Source organism: Rhinopithecus bieti, unplaced genomic scaffold (assembly GCF_001698545.2).
Source record: "Rhinopithecus bieti isolate Rb0 unplaced genomic scaffold, ASM169854v2 scaffold_4600, whole genome shotgun sequence".
NCBI lineage: Eukaryota > Metazoa > Chordata > Mammalia > Primates > Cercopithecidae > Rhinopithecus > Rhinopithecus bieti.
Window position 1 is genome coordinate 1,939,434 of NW_016804545.1, and position 17,086 is coordinate 1,956,519.

Here is a 17,086-nt window from a genome sequence, read left to right on the forward strand (position 1 = left end):
ATGGGCAAAGACTTCATGACCAAAACACTAAAAGCAATAAAAGTCAAAATTGACAAATGGGATCTAATTAAAGAGCTTCTGCACAACAAAAGAAACTATCATCAGAATGAACAGGAAACCTACAGAATGGGAGAAAATTTCTGCAATCTATCCATCTGACAAAGGGCTAATATCCAGAATCTACAAATAACTTAAACAAATTTACAAAAAACAAAAAACAACAACAAAAAAATCCCATCAAAAAGTGGGCAAAGGATATGAACAGACACTTCTCAAAAGAAGACATTTATGTGGACAAGAAACATGGGAAAAAGCTCATCATCACTGGTCATTAGAGAAATGCAAAGCAAAACCACAATGAGATACCATCTCACGCCAGTTAGAATGGCAATCATTAAAAAGTCAGGAAACAACAGATGCTGCAGAGGATGTGGAGAAATAGAAATGCTTTTACACTGTTGGTAGGAGTGTAAATTAGTTCAATCATTGTGGAAGACAGTGTGGCTATTCCTCAAGGATCTAGAACCAGAAATACCATTTGACTTAGCAATCCCATTACTGGGTATATACCCAAAGGATTATAAATCATTCTACTATAAAGACACATGCACATGTATGTTTATTGTGGCACTGTTCAAAATAGCAAACGCTTGGAAACAACCCAAATGTCCATCAGTGATAGACTAGATAAAGAAAATGTGGCACATATACACCATGGAATACTGTACAGCCATAAAAAAGGATGAGTTCATGTCCTTTGCAGGGACATGGATGAAGCTCAAACCATCATACTCAGCAAACTAACACAAGAACAGAAAACCAAACAACATGTTCTCACTCATAAGTGGGAGTTGAACAATGAGAACACATGGGCACAGGGAGGGGAACATCACACACCAGGGCCTGTCAGGAGGTGGGAGGCTAGTGGGAGGGATAGCACTAGGAGAAATACCTAACGTAGATGACGGGTTGATGGGTGCAGCAAACCACCACGGCAAGTGTATAACTATGTAACAAACCTGTACATTCTGCACATGTATCTCAGAACTTAAAGTATAATAATAATAATAAAATAGAAAAAAAATACTTCCCGATACTTTATGATTTGTCTGATGAGAATGGTAGTGATATTAACAAATGTGATTTTTTTGATATTGTATCATGAAATCTGTAAGGTCTGCATAGCTCACTGAATCAATATTTCACAAAGAATAAAGCATCATATTACAAAATCATACACTGGTTTACAAAAGCCATTCAAAATGAAAAGAGACCAATGGCTTTTCAGGTTAACAACATGAAACATTCACTGATGTTTCAGATTCCTCATTGAAACTACTTTCACCTGTTATCTAGTTTTACCTGTTATCTACTATCACCTGTTATCTAGTTTGAAGGTAATATCGAAGACGAATGTCCACAGGCATTGGAAAAAGCTATTACATGCTTCTTCCTTTTCCAACTACACGTTTATATGAGGTTTGACTTTCCTCATGGAATTCAATTTTTGAAAAAGGCAAAAGATTAAATGCAGAAGCAGATAGAGAATCCAGTTGTCTTCCATTAAACCAGATGTTTAAAGAGATTTCCAAGTATATAAAACAGTGCTGCTTCATTTTAGAGCAGAAGGCCTGTAAATTTTGTTTTGTTTCAGAAAATACAATTAGTTTTCATAAAAACATATTACAGTAATATGCAGTGGGTTTCTTTATTATAATTATTAAATCAATAGATAATTATTTTAAGACGTTTCTGTTTTACTTTCTAGTATGATGATTATGGGTATATATAACCCACATAAACTAAAGCTCTCGGGACTCTTAATTTTTAAGAGTCTAAGGGAGTCCTGAGATCTAAAAGTCTAAGGACTACCAGATTAAAATAACTACAGATAAATTAGTAAGTGGTAATGAGAGGAAGAAAAAATTAACATTTGTTTTGAATGTCTGTTTTGTTCTGAGTTCATTCAGTTCTCACAATTACTCTAGGAGGTCAGTATTATTATTCCCATTTATAAGTGATGAGACTGAGCTCAAAGAGAGTAATTGTTTATCCAAAGTTAGGATTGTAACCCAGGTCTGAAAAATTCTATGCTCTTTCCTTTTACCTCTAATTGCCTTCCTACTAAGAACATTTTATTCTAAAATTATAAGGTTTAGTTTGATCAGAAGACTGATTTTTTTATCTTGACATGTATATGTATGTATGTGTGTATGAGGGGATACTATCTAGACAGAGAAACTGAGAGAGTTAGGATTATAATGGAAATGGAAAACCTATAATTTTGCCACAAAAAAGAACTTGCTATTTATAACCTTAATGGTAAATCTTGCCAATAATAATAATCTTCAGAAAATAGGATATATTGAACCTTTTAAGGGATCAAATATAGAATTCTCCTTCAGGTCTCCACTTTTTGCCCCCCCGTACAGTGCTCTGGTCTCCCCCTAATCACACCCTGTTGTTGTTAATAGCACTTCCTATTTATTGAGAATGTGTCATGGTCAGGCCTAATGCCAAATGCTTTCATTCGTTAACTCATTCAACTCTTTTTTTTTTTTTTGGAGATGTAGTCTTACCCTGTCACTCAGACTGGGGTACTGTGGTGCAGTCTCGGCTCACTGCAATCTCTGCTTCCCAGGTTTAAGCGATTCTCCTGCCTCAGCCTCCTGAGTAGCTGGGATTACAGGCGCGTGCTCCCATGTTTGGCTAATTTTTTTGTATTTTTAGTAGAAAAAGGGTTTTACCATGTTGTCCAGGCTGGTCTCAAACTCCTGACCTCGTGATTCACCCACCTCGGCCTCCCAAAGCGCTGGGATTGCAGGCGTGAGCCATCACGCCGGGCCAACTCATTCAATTCTTAAAACCACTCTTTGTGATTGGCATTGTTACTCTAGACTTCCAGAAAAAACACTGAAGACTTGAGAAATGAAATGATTCACCCAAGGTCACATTATTTGTGAATGTATGAATCAAGACTGAATCCAGGGCTGACTCCAAAGCCCTTGTGCTTAATCACCGTGCAATATCATGTACCTGCTTCCCCAAAGGATTTCAGCTACTTGAGAAACGGGACCAGGTCTTTTTCTTCCAAAAATACTCATGCCTAGCACATTGTTTGGTACATAGTTGGAACTCAGTAAATTTTTGTTGAACAAATGAATGAATAATAAATGCATGAATAAAGTACAGTCAGAGGTAAATAAAGAGCCAAACTGCTTTCATTTACTTGAAGCCCGATTAAGGACAGGGTCTCATTGTTAGTTCAAGATGCTGGGCTGCCAGTTTAGCTGAGCCATCTAACCTTGTTAATTTTAGTTATTTTCTCTGGTAACATTCCACACTCATTGGTTCCCATGATTATTATTGTACTGCATGTTGCTACATTGTACCTGATCTGTGACATGAGGAATGATTTTAAATATACACTCTGGGACAGAGGCGGCACTTTGTAATTCTAGATGGAATTGCCCTACTAAACTCTCTATGGAAGCTTATTGTAGGGGCAAGACACACAGTATACCAAAGAACTAAATACAAATTGTATTCAGGAATAATATTCTCTGATTTTAAAAATGGGGCCAAAACCATTAGCAATACTTTTATGTTAGATAGTTAAGAGGTTGTTAGCACCAAGCTTATTTCCCTTTACAAGTGAATCAAGCAATGAATAACAATAATCATACCTTACTTTTTATTATACAGCATTTTTGAGGGTATAAGTCTTTATAACTCTTTATAGAAATCTATGTATTCAGTGTTGCAGGAACTGCTCGTAGATGCCACCTTGTATCCATCTTTCTTTCTTCCCTAATAACAGAATGCTGATTTTGGAGGAGCAGCTAGCAATGTGCATCCTTTATAGTTAACTGTGGTCATGTAACTAAGTGCCAGCCAATGAGATGCAAGTCTAAGGTGTTGAGTAAAATTTCTGGCAAAAACTTCTTAAGTTGGAGAAATAAAATTTAACAACCATTTATAATTTTTTTAAAAAAACGTACCAAGCAAGGAATAGAAGATAATTTCCTTGATCTGATGAAAGAAAATGAAAAACCACTAGCTAACAACATACCTAATGGTAAAACACTGATCCTTTCTCCCTAAGACCATGAACATGACTAGATTGTCCTCTCCTACTACATCTATTTAAAAGGGTACTGGAGACCCACGTTGGTGCATTAAGGTAAGAAATAAGAAAGAAGAAGCATAGATATTGGAGGAAAAAGAAGTTGTTATTCTTAGATGACACAATCATATACACAGAAAATTCTAAGGAATCTATAAAAATCACACTAGAACTAATGAGAAAATTCATGAAGTTTGCAGGATACAAAGTGAATATGCAAAATCAATTGCATTTCTACATGTTATCCACAAAGAATTAGAAAATAAATAATTTTAAATGTCCCTAGAAATAAATAAAACAAAACATGTGCAAGATATCTACCCTGAAAATGACAAAACATTGCTCTGAGAAATTAAACAAGGTCTGAATAAATGAAGATATATGTCATATAAAATGATTGGAAAATTCGACGTGTGTAAGATGTTCAATATCCCCACAAATAGATCTATGGTTTCAATGTTGTCTCAATAAAAATCTCAGCATATTTTTTGAAGAAATTGACAATATGATTCTAAAATTTATATGGAAATGCAAAGGATCTAGGATAAACAAAATGAAAATACAAAGTTGGAGGACTTATGTTCCTGATTTCAAGAGTTTCTATAAAGCTACAATAAGGGAGATAGTGAGGCATTAGTGGTTACATGGGTATATGCAATGGATCAATGAAACAGAATAGTGTCCAGAATTAGCCTCACACATATATGGTCAATTGCTTGTCCACAAAGACATTAAGATAACTCAATGTGGAAAAGAAAATCTTGTGTAACAAATAATGCTTGAACAACTAGATATCTCTATGGAAACAAAAGATGAACCTAGACCTTTTTTCTCATTCGAAATACAAAAGCTAATTCGAGATCAGAAGCCTAAATGTAAGCACGTTAACCATAAAGTTTCTAGAAGAAAATACAGCAGAAGTCTTTGTGACCTTTACAGTAAGCAAAAATTTCTTAAGACATAAAATACAGTAACCATAAAATTAAAAATTAATAAGCTGAACTTCATCAAAATTACAAACTTTTGCTTGACCAAAGGTATTGCCAGAAAAATTAAAATACAAGCCATACACTGGGAGAGAATATTTCTGACAAAATATACATTTTTTTGGCAAAATGTATTTGACAAAAACTTGTATCCAGCATATAAAAAGTACTCTTACCACACAATATTGGAAAGACAGTCTAATCTTAAACAAATGGGCAAAAGATTTGAAAAGAAACTTCACGAAATAAGAAATAAAAATGGCAAATAAACACAGGAAAAGATGTTCAACATCATCATTAAGGAGATGCAAATCAAAGCTACAATGAGATGCTACCCCACACCTATTAGAATGGCTAAAATTTAAAAAACTGACAACACCAAGTGTCAGTAAGGATGTGGAATATCTGGAACCCTGTCACACTACTGAAGGAAATGGAAAATGGTACGTTCACTTTGGAAAACAATTTGGTAGTTTCTTTAAAAATTATAAGTATCATACAGTTCAGCAACTCCAGTTTAGGTGTCTGTTATAGAGAAATAAAAGCATACATCTATACAAAGACTTCTACGCAAGTGTTCATAGCAGCCTTTTCATAATAGTCCCCCCAAATAGAAACAACCCAAATGTCCACCAATGAAAGAATGAGTAAACAAAATGTAGTAAATACATACAATGGATTATTAATTAAAACAAAAAGAAGCAAACTCCTGATACATACAAAATCATAGGTAAATCTTGAAAACATTATGTTGAACCAAAGAAGCCAAAAACATAGGGCATATACTACATTATATATTCATACAAAATTCAGGAATAGGCAAAACCAATATAAATTATAGAAATAGAAAGTGGTTCCCTCTGAAGTGGTAGAACTAACTGTAATGTGAAATTTCTGAGGTAATGGACATATTCTACATCATGTTTTGGATATTGACTGCAATGGTATATTTAACTATCAAAACACATCAAACTGAACCTTTTTGATCTGTGCATTTTAGGCATGTCAACTATACATTAAAAGGAGTTGTAAGAGAGTGGGCAGACAGTGCCCTTATTGCCCCTATTTTCCTCCTTTCCTTCTGACTGAAATGAAGAAGTAATGACCAGTGCCCTGGCAGCATTCTTGGACCATGAAGATAAAATCCAGGTGTCAATAATGGTGAAGCAGAGAGCAGAAAAAGTCCCAGATTCCTCATGTTTACGGATCTGCCGTATCACCGCTGAATGGCCTTTCTCTGTATTTCACGCAAAAGAGAAAAGAAAATATTGGCCAGGTGTGGTGGCTCACGCATGTAATCCCAGCACTTTGGGACGCCGAGCGGGGCAGATCGCTTGAGGTCAGGAGTTTGAGACCAGCCTGGCCAACATAGCAAAACTCAGTCACTACTAAAAATACAAAAATTAGCCAGGCATGGTGGCGGGTGCTTGTAATCTCAGCTACTCGGGAGGCTGACACAGGAGAATCGCTTGAACCCAGGAGGCAGAGGTTTCAGTGAGCCAAGATCATGCCACTGTACTCCAGCCTGGGTGACAGAGTGAAACTCCATTTCAAAACAAAACAAAACACAAAAAACAAAAATACTCCTTTTTTGTGCCACTGTCTCAGATACTGGCAACCAAACACAATTTCTAAGTGTTACAATCACCGATAAATTTCTTTTACGGTTAAATTATTTTTGATTATGTTAGATTGTAGTTGGGAACTACATTGAGATGTTTTTTAAATGGTATAATAAAAGCTGTTTATCTTTTATAGAGATTGATGCCTTTGGTGTATAAAAGTACTGTAAGTTAATAAACATTTGGAAATTATTTCATATATACTAGATATATAGAAGTAATGGGCTTGCTTTTGGGACAAATCAAATCTCTGTACAGATCATGGATTAGTCATGTGGCCTTGGGCAAATAGCTAATCTCTCGGAGCCTCTTCCTCTGAGTATAGGGCTGATGTTATTAAGCTAGCTTTAACCTGCTATTTAACCTGCTGTTATTATGAAGACTGAATGAGGTCATGTATGTAAAACTTTCAGCACAAGGTCTGGCACAGAGCATATGGTAGCTCTTTTGCAATAGGAGACTATTTGATTCTGAACATGTCATTCACTGCACAGGTAAGCCATCACAAAGCAATTTGTCCTCCACCATCACCTGCATAATATGTGGTTTTTAATAGCTTATTATAGCATATTAGAATGGGGTCATTGCCTATGGAGTCATTTACTACTGAATTTAATAGCAGTGAAGGCTGCAAGCCTTCTCCAAGCAATAAGAGAAACCAATATTTCCCAAAGTATGTCAGAAAAAGTTGCAAAAATTATTATTTTGCCAGAAGTCATTGTCATGGAGAAAGACTCTGGGAAAGTGAAGGTTATTTTCAAACAACTTCAGAAAGTGGTAGCCATTGAGGCTAGAAAGTGTCTGAGAGACTGGGACTGGGCACCATCCAATGGAGCCTATGGTGAAAGCCTTGGTTCCCTTGCATGTATAACACACATTCGGGTTTGCCACATCCTGCCCTACATTGGGAGGCAAATGCAGAGGCCGCAAGGACCCATGGCTAGAACCATGTAGTTCAGATGACCTCACCTCACTCCAAGCAACCTAGGCCTCTGAGAGAACTGCTGAGATCCAACCAGACGAGGCAGAAATACCAGGGAGTTAGCAAGCTCCTGGCAAGTGCAGCTCAGAGCAGGAGTATCTCCATAGAAAATCAGCGCACAAAGATGCCAAGAGAATCATTTACTTACCTGCAAGGGTTGGCAATTTCTTCTGGTGTTGTTTTCACAAAAGGGGATACAGGTTTTTCCACAAAAGATCCAAAGCCCAGTCTAAAGTTGCTGGTTAATTTAGACATCTCTTTGGAAAGCCGGGAGCCCAACTCCTTGATTGTGTTGAGGTCATCATCCATGGAGGCGGAGAGGTCCATGAGGTAATACAAATCCACCGGGTAGTCCTCAGTCTGGCGGACATGCACCTGCAGAGTCTGCGCACCACCTGCAAAGCCCAATAGGAAAAGCAAACCCAGGAAAACACACTGAGATTTATTTGCAACTAGCCACTTGCTGGGTCAGCTGGCTATTTCACCTCAATAAGAACTTACTGAAATACATAGGATTTCATTAACTGTGTGGTTAAGATCCTAAATGAACCAACCCATGAAATTCTTTCAGCAGTGAGTTTAGAACTATTGGAGGATAAGTTAGGATATTTTATATCTCCTTGGGAGAACTAGCATCCATTTAGATAGAAGATAAGCTGAATTTTTTGTGTGTCGTTTTAGAAAAGGGGAACCAAATAAAAGAGAGTTGAAATCTACATTACAATCCTTGAAGAAATGTGAGGTAAGCGTTAACAACATTTGAGTAATTTAAAAGGCTACTATTAGAGATAGCTTCTTCAGTAACACAATTGGAGTGCCAGGAGCCAATGTGAATAAAGAAATGTGTAAGCCTAGCAATTTTCGATTTCCTTAAGAATGGGAAATTCGAGTCATAATAATCAATGATATGTAATATGATACAAGACACATTAGTCGGGTAGCAGAATTACCATATATAATATTAGATCTATTTACATGAGCCAAATCCTAACATACCTGGTCTCAACTTAAGGATCAAGCTTTGAGGTGCAATCTGAACAATGTCAGAACTATTTTTCTGTCTGCCTACACTGAGAGGCTTATTTTTAAGTATTTCTACTTGGGAGACAGGGTTTTCGATGAAGTTTAATTGGCATCCTTTAGCTAAAAGATTTGCTGGGGTATCACACCTTTCACCAACTCCAGATGGATGGGTAAAATTCTAAAAAAGAAAAAGAGAAACAATAACCAGAAAAAGAAAACAAATCTGAATTTCTTTATAAGATACCAGCAATTGAAAGTTTTCCTGCACACTTTGCTAGTTAAGCATCTTACCATATTGTATCCCTACATGACTAACATTGATTATAGGTCTAAAGTTAAGTTATAGGTGAATAACCAGAGAATTCTGCCAGTAAAATTCTGAGTAAAACTGGAGTCTCCTTTTAATTATATTCACTTGGATTCATGTAACAATTTTGGGGGTGGTGGGTAGGGGGGAGTGTGGAGGAGGTCTTAAGCTCACTTCTTTAAAGCTTCTTCCCAGGCCATGACCAGATCCTTGAAACAGTTGGGTTCATAGAGTTGACATCATTCCATGAATTTATCTGCTCAGGGCGACCTGTAGGTTTGATTCCACAATCAAATCTTTATCACTAGATTTGGGAATTGACTGTCTAAGTGCTCCAGTGTGTCAATCCCTAAATCTAGTGATAAAGAGAGATTCTGAGGATTCCTAAAGGGTAGGGGTGGCAACATCTCCCCCATCTAGCACTCTCTGCCAGTTGTATGCATTGGTCTGTTACCCTTATATTGCAGCATGACTTCACCAAAATTGACCTCTTGTGGACTTTAAACCCAGAGTCTTGAAGCGTTCTAGTTCAAGATCCTTTAGAACTTTCTCCAAGATTTGAAAGTGAGGAAGAAAAGTGAAAAAGATGGGTTAAAAGTCTGCTTTTCTGTGTGGGACACAGGAGTTTCCCACAAGGATAGCAGAGGTACAGTGAGATGAAGTCTTTCCCAGCAGAGATGTGGTCGTTCAAATTCTGGAACACCCAAAACAGGGAGATGGAGCTAACAGATTAAATACCTGACTTACCTGATAGGCACAGCTGCTCTAGAGCGGGCATGACACTATGCAAAGGGGAACTTGTTGCCCATTGACTTTCACGCTTACAGAAAACCAAACCAATGCTTACACTATTTTCCTTGCCTCTTAGAACTCCAAGCCACTCTCGCTGTTTTCATCAGCTAGGAAAGTTAGATTTCTTCTGAAATTGATTTTGAGAATACAATTTGTTATCTATCAGTAGACCTGTGCATGTCTGAAGCTCTAGGCCAGGCATGGCAGACTGTAACTTTCCATGATGTCACTAAGGGAAACAGTGGCTGGCCAAGGCTTCAGAATCCTTCTCAATACAGTGTCATTGCTATCACCTGTAGTCATAGCCTTTGCCAAAAGATCAGAGGTAGTGTTAACCACATGACCTATTTTCTATCTGCCCTAAGCAGAAGCCTAATTTACTTTTTGTTCCAACTGCCTCAACTGGCACCCTCATAACTACTTCTAATATTAGAGTGGCCTCTTAGAATAATTTGGCTTTACAATTTGACAACAATTTGGCTACCAAGTATTATCCACAAGTAAAGTTATCAGCAGCAACTTAGGAAACTCTCTTAACTAAATGCTGAAAAATGCATTTAAATGAAAATTCTAGGCTGATTTGTTATTTTATCTCTCTGGCATGAAACTAATACTTCTTCAAGAAGTCAATACCCAAAACATGTGAATTTTCCCTCCTTGTATCTTCTCAATCCTGCTTTGATATAGGAACTCAAAAAAAAAAGGCATAATTCTCTTGGACTTTTGTTTGTGGTCGCGTCGGTCAAGGCCGTGGTAGGGGACTGAGCTGCGTTTGTGCTCTCTTGTCTTCATGGATACACACTGAACTCAGAGTTTGGGTTTCCACAGGTAGAACCCAGTTCTGAGTTTGGTGTTGAGGTTTGTTTCTCTTTGAGCATGCTACTCAGCTCTCGCTGAACTTGGTATTCGTATGATTTGATTTATGTTTAGATTATCTTTATGAGATCCAGTGGGTAGAGACTTGTTTTAAAATTCAGAAAGCTAATGCCTGTCTTTCTCACCATGAAGCAGTCAGACATCACTCTCTAGTGTCTTAGGATGGCTTGGTAGATATTCCCCGATCATCTTCATACTGATTTCACATAGTTTTCAGTTTGACCAGATAAGGTGTACCTATTTGGAACTGTGTCACTGGCATGGTACAGAGTCACTGAGTTTATGATATGCCATTTTTAAAAGAACTGGATAATGTCTGACCAGTAATATTTGCCCCAAACTTAAAACACATCCCTTAGAACCTAGCAGTAGTTCAGAATGGATCCTAGTACCTAGATGGAATACAACTATACTATGAACATCAAATGTATGTTTACCTTTAGAAAACACATCTCCATGCTCTCTGATTATGCAGACAGCCTCCATATCTTATACGCAACCAGTTAGAAATGGCTTTACAATAAGAGAAGGAGTGAGGTAAAATTAAAAATCCCAAGTTACATGTTTTTCCGAATAATTTGACATCCACTCCTTCTACAAATTGTTTTTGAAAGTAATCACATGAATTCCATTTTGATCTACCAATGCTCACCTTCTCCTCTCCTGATTTGTTTTACTTATACAATTCCACAAAAAAGCAATTCACTATCAGAACTATCACTGAGGAAATTAACATAAGTGTAACTGCAGACAGGTTTTAAAAACATGTTGAGGTCATTTATTTTACCTCCTGAGCACACCAGGCACACTGAGGTCCAATGAGCAGGCAGTCTTCACAGGTTTCTGCACCTCCCAGGGCACAGCCACCTAGGTTTAGACCCAGCAAGACGCAGGGATTAAGCATACTTTCAGTCATTCCATTTATGAGACTGATGGCTCTTACATTACTTGAACAAAACAACATCAAACTTTAGTTTAGTATCCAAGATCAGTCCTCGAAATGTTAGCAATTCACGTAAAAGTTTGCATTTTACATCTATCACATGTAAAATATGTGTATGCGTATTAAAAAGTATGTATGTCTTATACGCCAACATTATCATCCTCTTTTTTCTTAAAATGTGAAAGTTCACAAATACAGGATTATCCTATTTATTGTTCTACCTTAATTTTCAAAAATTACTTGCACCCATTAAAAAATGCTTCTTTCCTAAACGAGGTATTTCTGTTTTGAAATAAATCCTTTCTCTCTTTCAAGATTATTACTCTTAAGTAGAAGATCCTTATTACTCTTAAGTGGAAGATACTCTTAAGTGGAAGATTCCACTCTTAAGTGGAAAGTTTCAAAAATGGTTATCACAGTGGCACTAAGTTCCATTGGGCAGCAATGTTATTTAATTCTCCTCATTAAAATGCCTGTGCAACCTTTGTATTTATTTACCTTAAGCCTAGAGCATTCATTGTGGGAACTGCCCCGTGTTTGTCTGTAATTTGTTAATGTGTTCACTCAGTGACAAAAGAGCAATGGAACAGATCAAATAAAACATGACTTCAGATCTAGTTTCTGAACCAAATGACAGGTTTGTCAAGCATACCACGAAAGCAATATATCGGAGAACGTAGGTCTTACCTTGTACGTGATCATTCCTTCCTAGAAATAGAAAGAACAGGCAAAGCAGTTCAATCCCCATTCGTTTCAGTTCTTGCTGTGCAGACCGATTAAAAAATGAATTACCTTCAGCGTTACAAGACCAAAGCTGAATATCGTTAAAGTCTTTCTTTCTTGAAGTGTAACATTTTAAATACTACTTACACTGCTTTGAAAAGAAACTTGAGATGTAAGTTAGAAAGTTTTCATTAAGACTGAAATGAAAACAGAGGCTACCTGGACAGGTAAAGCAGAAAAGCTGTGTTTAAAAGCAGCTTCAACATGATTTACTTCCTTGTTCTCCTTATAAGGAAGGCAGGTGTACAATCACCAAGAAGGTGGGGAAATTCATTCAGTGGAAGTTCTGGTGTAAGTTCTATGAGTCTCTCTGCATCCTAGAGAAAGTTATTATCTTTAGTGAAATATTGATCAATGAAATGTCAAAACAGCAATTGAAATACAGTCATTTCTAAAATAATTTTAACTTAATGTAAAGAATAAAGATATTAAATAAAGCATATAGCCTACATGTGAGGAAAGTAAAAAATGAGCTTAATGAAAATAACTGAGATTTTTGTATTTCATTGCTAAATTCCTTTGCAAAAAATTGAAATGAACCCTGAAAAGAAAATTATTATTTTACAGTAAATGGGAAGGCAGGCTAGGGAAAGCAAAGCACTGTTTCCTTATTTTCAAATTAGATGGCATATATTTTCCATAAGTATGAAATTCTTATTTTAAAATGATATTGGAAATAATCATAATATACAAAAATCAAAGGAGATCAAAATAAGAATGTGTCAAAAGACATTGATGACAACAATGATGAAAACAGAAATGATGGTGCCCAAGATTCTGAATCCCTCAGGCTAGGGACCAAGTTCTCTTTGCAATGTGCTGTTCCAACTTCTGGCTCATGATTTGGCACATAGGAGATATTTATTTGTTGAGTGAAAGAGTGACAATTTAAAATATATATGATCTATGGCTAAATCCATAAGGTTGTTTGTATTTTTCCCCCAGTGTGTTCTTCAGGAGGGTGTTTTGGGATTCGTAGAGTCTGTGAACAGATAAAAATCGAATTCTCACTTCGTCACTCTCGAAACTGCTGACCTTAGAGAGACTTTTCTGTGGCCGGGCTTATGTCTGAGGAGATAATCTTTTCAAGGAGCATTCCTAGGTAAGCATGTGAAACCTGTAAACAGAGGGAAACGGACTATGGTCGACAATAATTTAATTGTACATTTAAAAATAACTAAAAGACTACAAATGGGTTGTTTGTAACACAAAGGAGAAATGCTTGAGGGGATGGATACTCCACTTTCCATGAGGTGCTTATTACACGTTGCATGCCTGTACCAAAACATCTCATGTACCCCATAAATATATATACCCACAAAAATAACAACTAAAATAAAATAAGTTTTAAAATGAAATAAACCAAAGAAAGAGAGAAACTAATTATAGACTACCTAGGCTGTTCTCAGAGGCCTATGTTATGTTCAATTTTGAAGTCCATCATATCCAAGAAGCTGGAAAAACATGGCAAGAATTCTGCAGTAACAATCCAGAATTATTGAAGAATTGGAAGACATGCATTTTGGAAGAAAATTTATATAAAATTAGTTGATTTATCTTGAAGAAGAAAGATAGAGCCACAAATTTTTTGTGTCTCCGTTATTGTCATTTTAAAAATCCAGTATTAACTATTATTCATTCTTCATCCATTCATTCAACAAGTACTTCTTGGACATTTACTTTGTGTCCAACATTATTTTTGAAGCAGACACCACCAAGTTTTTGGATCCATGCAGCATATTTTCCCGGCTGGAGGGCAGTGCGGGGGATAGACTCCTAAAATCAGGCAGTGCCCAGGGCTATGAATCAGAGTAAGTCCTGGTAAAAGGAAAGAGGGGCGAGGGAGTGTGCGATTTTCTTTAGAATAGTCAGGGAGGGTTTCCCTGACCAACTGGCATCTGAGAGAGCCCTAGATGACTTTGGCAACACAGCTGAGTACGAAGGCCTGAGACAGCCCAATGGCAGGTGTTTTCAAGGGCAAGTGGAATACAAGAAGGGAGAGGGTGATCGGATTTGGGGGCAGAGGTCAGATCATATGTAGTCCTTAGCTTGAATTTTATTCTATGCCTTGTGTATCATTGGAAGGTTGAAAGCAGAGAAATAATATTATTTAATTTACATTTTAGAAGAACCACTCTGGCTATTGAGGAAGTTAGAATGTATGGGGCAAGATTGGAAAGTGAATGGGGCAAGACAGGAACACATGTCTCTGTCAAGAACAGACACAATCGTGGCTGGGACTAGGATGCTGGTGGTGCAGGAGGAGAAGGGTGATCAGATTCAAGATCTATTTCAAAACTGGTCTGTGCTGATAGATTGGATGTGAATATGAAAGAAAGAGGTTTCTAGCTGGCACAGATATACTTTACTGCCTGAGTGATACATTTTACTGAGAGGGGTTACATTGAGGAACACTCAGGTTTCAGGTGGAGGATGAGGATCAAGAACACAGTAAGTTTGACATGGCTAGAAGATAACCAAGTTAAGATACCACATAGGCAGTTTGATATCTAGGTCTGGAAATGGGGGCAATGTCAAAGTGCAAATTGTAAATTGGGATTATCAGCACGGATTTAAAGATATGAGGCTGATGGTGTTCAGAGATATGTGGCTGAATGAGATCCCTTCAGGAAGTGGAGGGATGTATGCAGGGAAGAGCTCTGAGGACAGAGCCCTGGGGCCTCTAGATAGCTAGAGATCAAGAGGAGAAGGATTTAGTAAACGAAGCTTCTATCTAAAGAACACTCCATCTTGCTAAAGAGGAACCTGTCTTTGTTGACTTGAAGACAAATTCAAGTGTCTCTCACATTTCTGCACATCTTACAAGCAGAGGCCCTGGCTGCCTTTTTTCTAGACTATCTTTTCCAGGATGTTTATGAAGTGAACAGCCTTTGAAAATAGAGATAGTGTCCCTCTTTAGGGAAAAGGAAAAATTAGAAACAGTGTCAACCTCCAGAACAAAGAGTAGGCCTGTTTTACTGCCCATTATAAAAGGTTCAGCTTCCCTAAACTCAAAGTTCTTCTCTTATAACACATCTTACTACATGTGCAGGTGTCACCTCTTTCTTTTGTGCCATCCTGTGGGAAATGGTATTGGGGAACTGGTGAAAGAATATGCTGGCACTCTGACCACTGCGATTGCTGTGAATTAAAAAGTTCTTTTTCTGTGACCCAGGCATCACATGTCTCCATCAGTACCCACAAATCCATGACAAGCTAACTTGTCAGCTTGCAAGTCTGGTAAAAGCTCAGGCCCTTCATAGTTCTTGTCAATTTCCTACTCAAAATCCACCTCTGTCTGGAGACTGAACGCGCAACGTTCAAACCTCACTTTGGAAGAAAAGATTTTACATCCCACAAGACTGCCTTGGACTGACAAGTGCTGTCCTGGGCTCCAGAGGTTTCCCCAGGTCCTGAGCTGTCTGTCTGCCCACAGACCTTCCTGGCAGCCATGAGCAGGCACTCTAGAGGAGCTGGATCGGGGTGGCTGCCTAGCTCTGGATATGCCACTCCCTGGAAACTCTCCATGGTTCTAGCTGCCACCAACAATCTCTCCTTCCTGGGAACACAGTTAGACTACTTCTCCTGGCCTGTTTTGCAGCTAAGAAAATCCCAACCACCAGCATTTGCCAACAGAATGTGAGTGGAAGTGGTACATACCCCTTCTAGACCATCCTCATGTCCCTCTGACAACCAGATGCAGGTAGCAACAAGGTCCTAGGAGAACTCCAAAACCACAATTTGACCATGTATTTAAATGGACTTGTGCCATCCCACATAAAGACTTCCATATCAGTCCTAGAATCATAATCACACTGATTTATTTATTCTCTGTCCCCCATGACTGCCCCTCCAATGCACACCCTCCCTAATTTTCAAGCCTTCGCACAAACCATTTGTTCTTCCTGCAGGCCTTGGGTTCCCTCTCATGCTTCTCACTTGGCTAATTCAGCTTGCCCTCCAGGTCGCAGTGTAAACATTAGTGTCTGCAGGAAACACTTTTTGGTTTCTCTAGGCCTCTCTTCCTGTGGACATTCCCAAGGATAGCCCTTTTTGCTCTGCTTGTAATTGTCAAAATACTTGCCTTTACTCAACAAATATTTATTCAATTCTTGCTATGTACCAGACAGCAACTGTGTCTCAGTAATCTTTCTATTCCCAGCAAGTAACACAATACCTGGCACTTTGTAAGTAGTCAATTAATGTTTATATTGAGAATATGGGTGAATTTTAAGTCTTCATTGTCTAGTATTTCACCAGTTACAAAGCAGGTACTTCGTGGATATTGAGTAAATAGATAAGTAAATGAATGAATGGTTTAGGAAGGTAAATAAGGCCGGGCACGGTGGCTCAAGCCTGTAATCCCAGCACTTTGGGAGGCCGAGACGGGCGGATCACGAGGTCAGGAGATCGAGACCATCCTGGCTAACATGGTGAAACCCCGTCTCTACTAAAATACAAAAAAACTAGCTGGGCGAGGTGGCGGGCGCCTATGGTCCCAGCTACTCGGGAGGCTGAGGCAGGAGAATGGCGTAAACCCGGGAGGCGGAGCTTGCAGTGAGTTGAGATCAGGCCACTGCACTCCAGTCTGGGCGACAGAGCGAGACTCCGCCTCAAAAAAAAAAAAAAAAAAAAAAAAGGAAGGG

At 38.1% G+C, this 17,086-nt stretch overlaps 1 protein-coding gene across 1 annotated transcript in view; it reads right to left on the reverse strand.

Annotated features, from left to right (window-relative positions):
* The window catches only part of ITGB6 (integrin subunit beta 6), a 140,282-nt gene that overhangs the window by 72,016 nt on the left and 51,180 nt on the right, over positions 1-17,086 (reverse strand). The window contains 3 exon segments of the mRNA XM_017869141.1: positions 7,865-8,111; positions 8,713-8,917; positions 11,502-11,581. Of these exon segments, the coding sequence (XP_017724630.1) occupies positions 7,865-8,111; positions 8,713-8,917; positions 11,502-11,581 (532 nt within the window).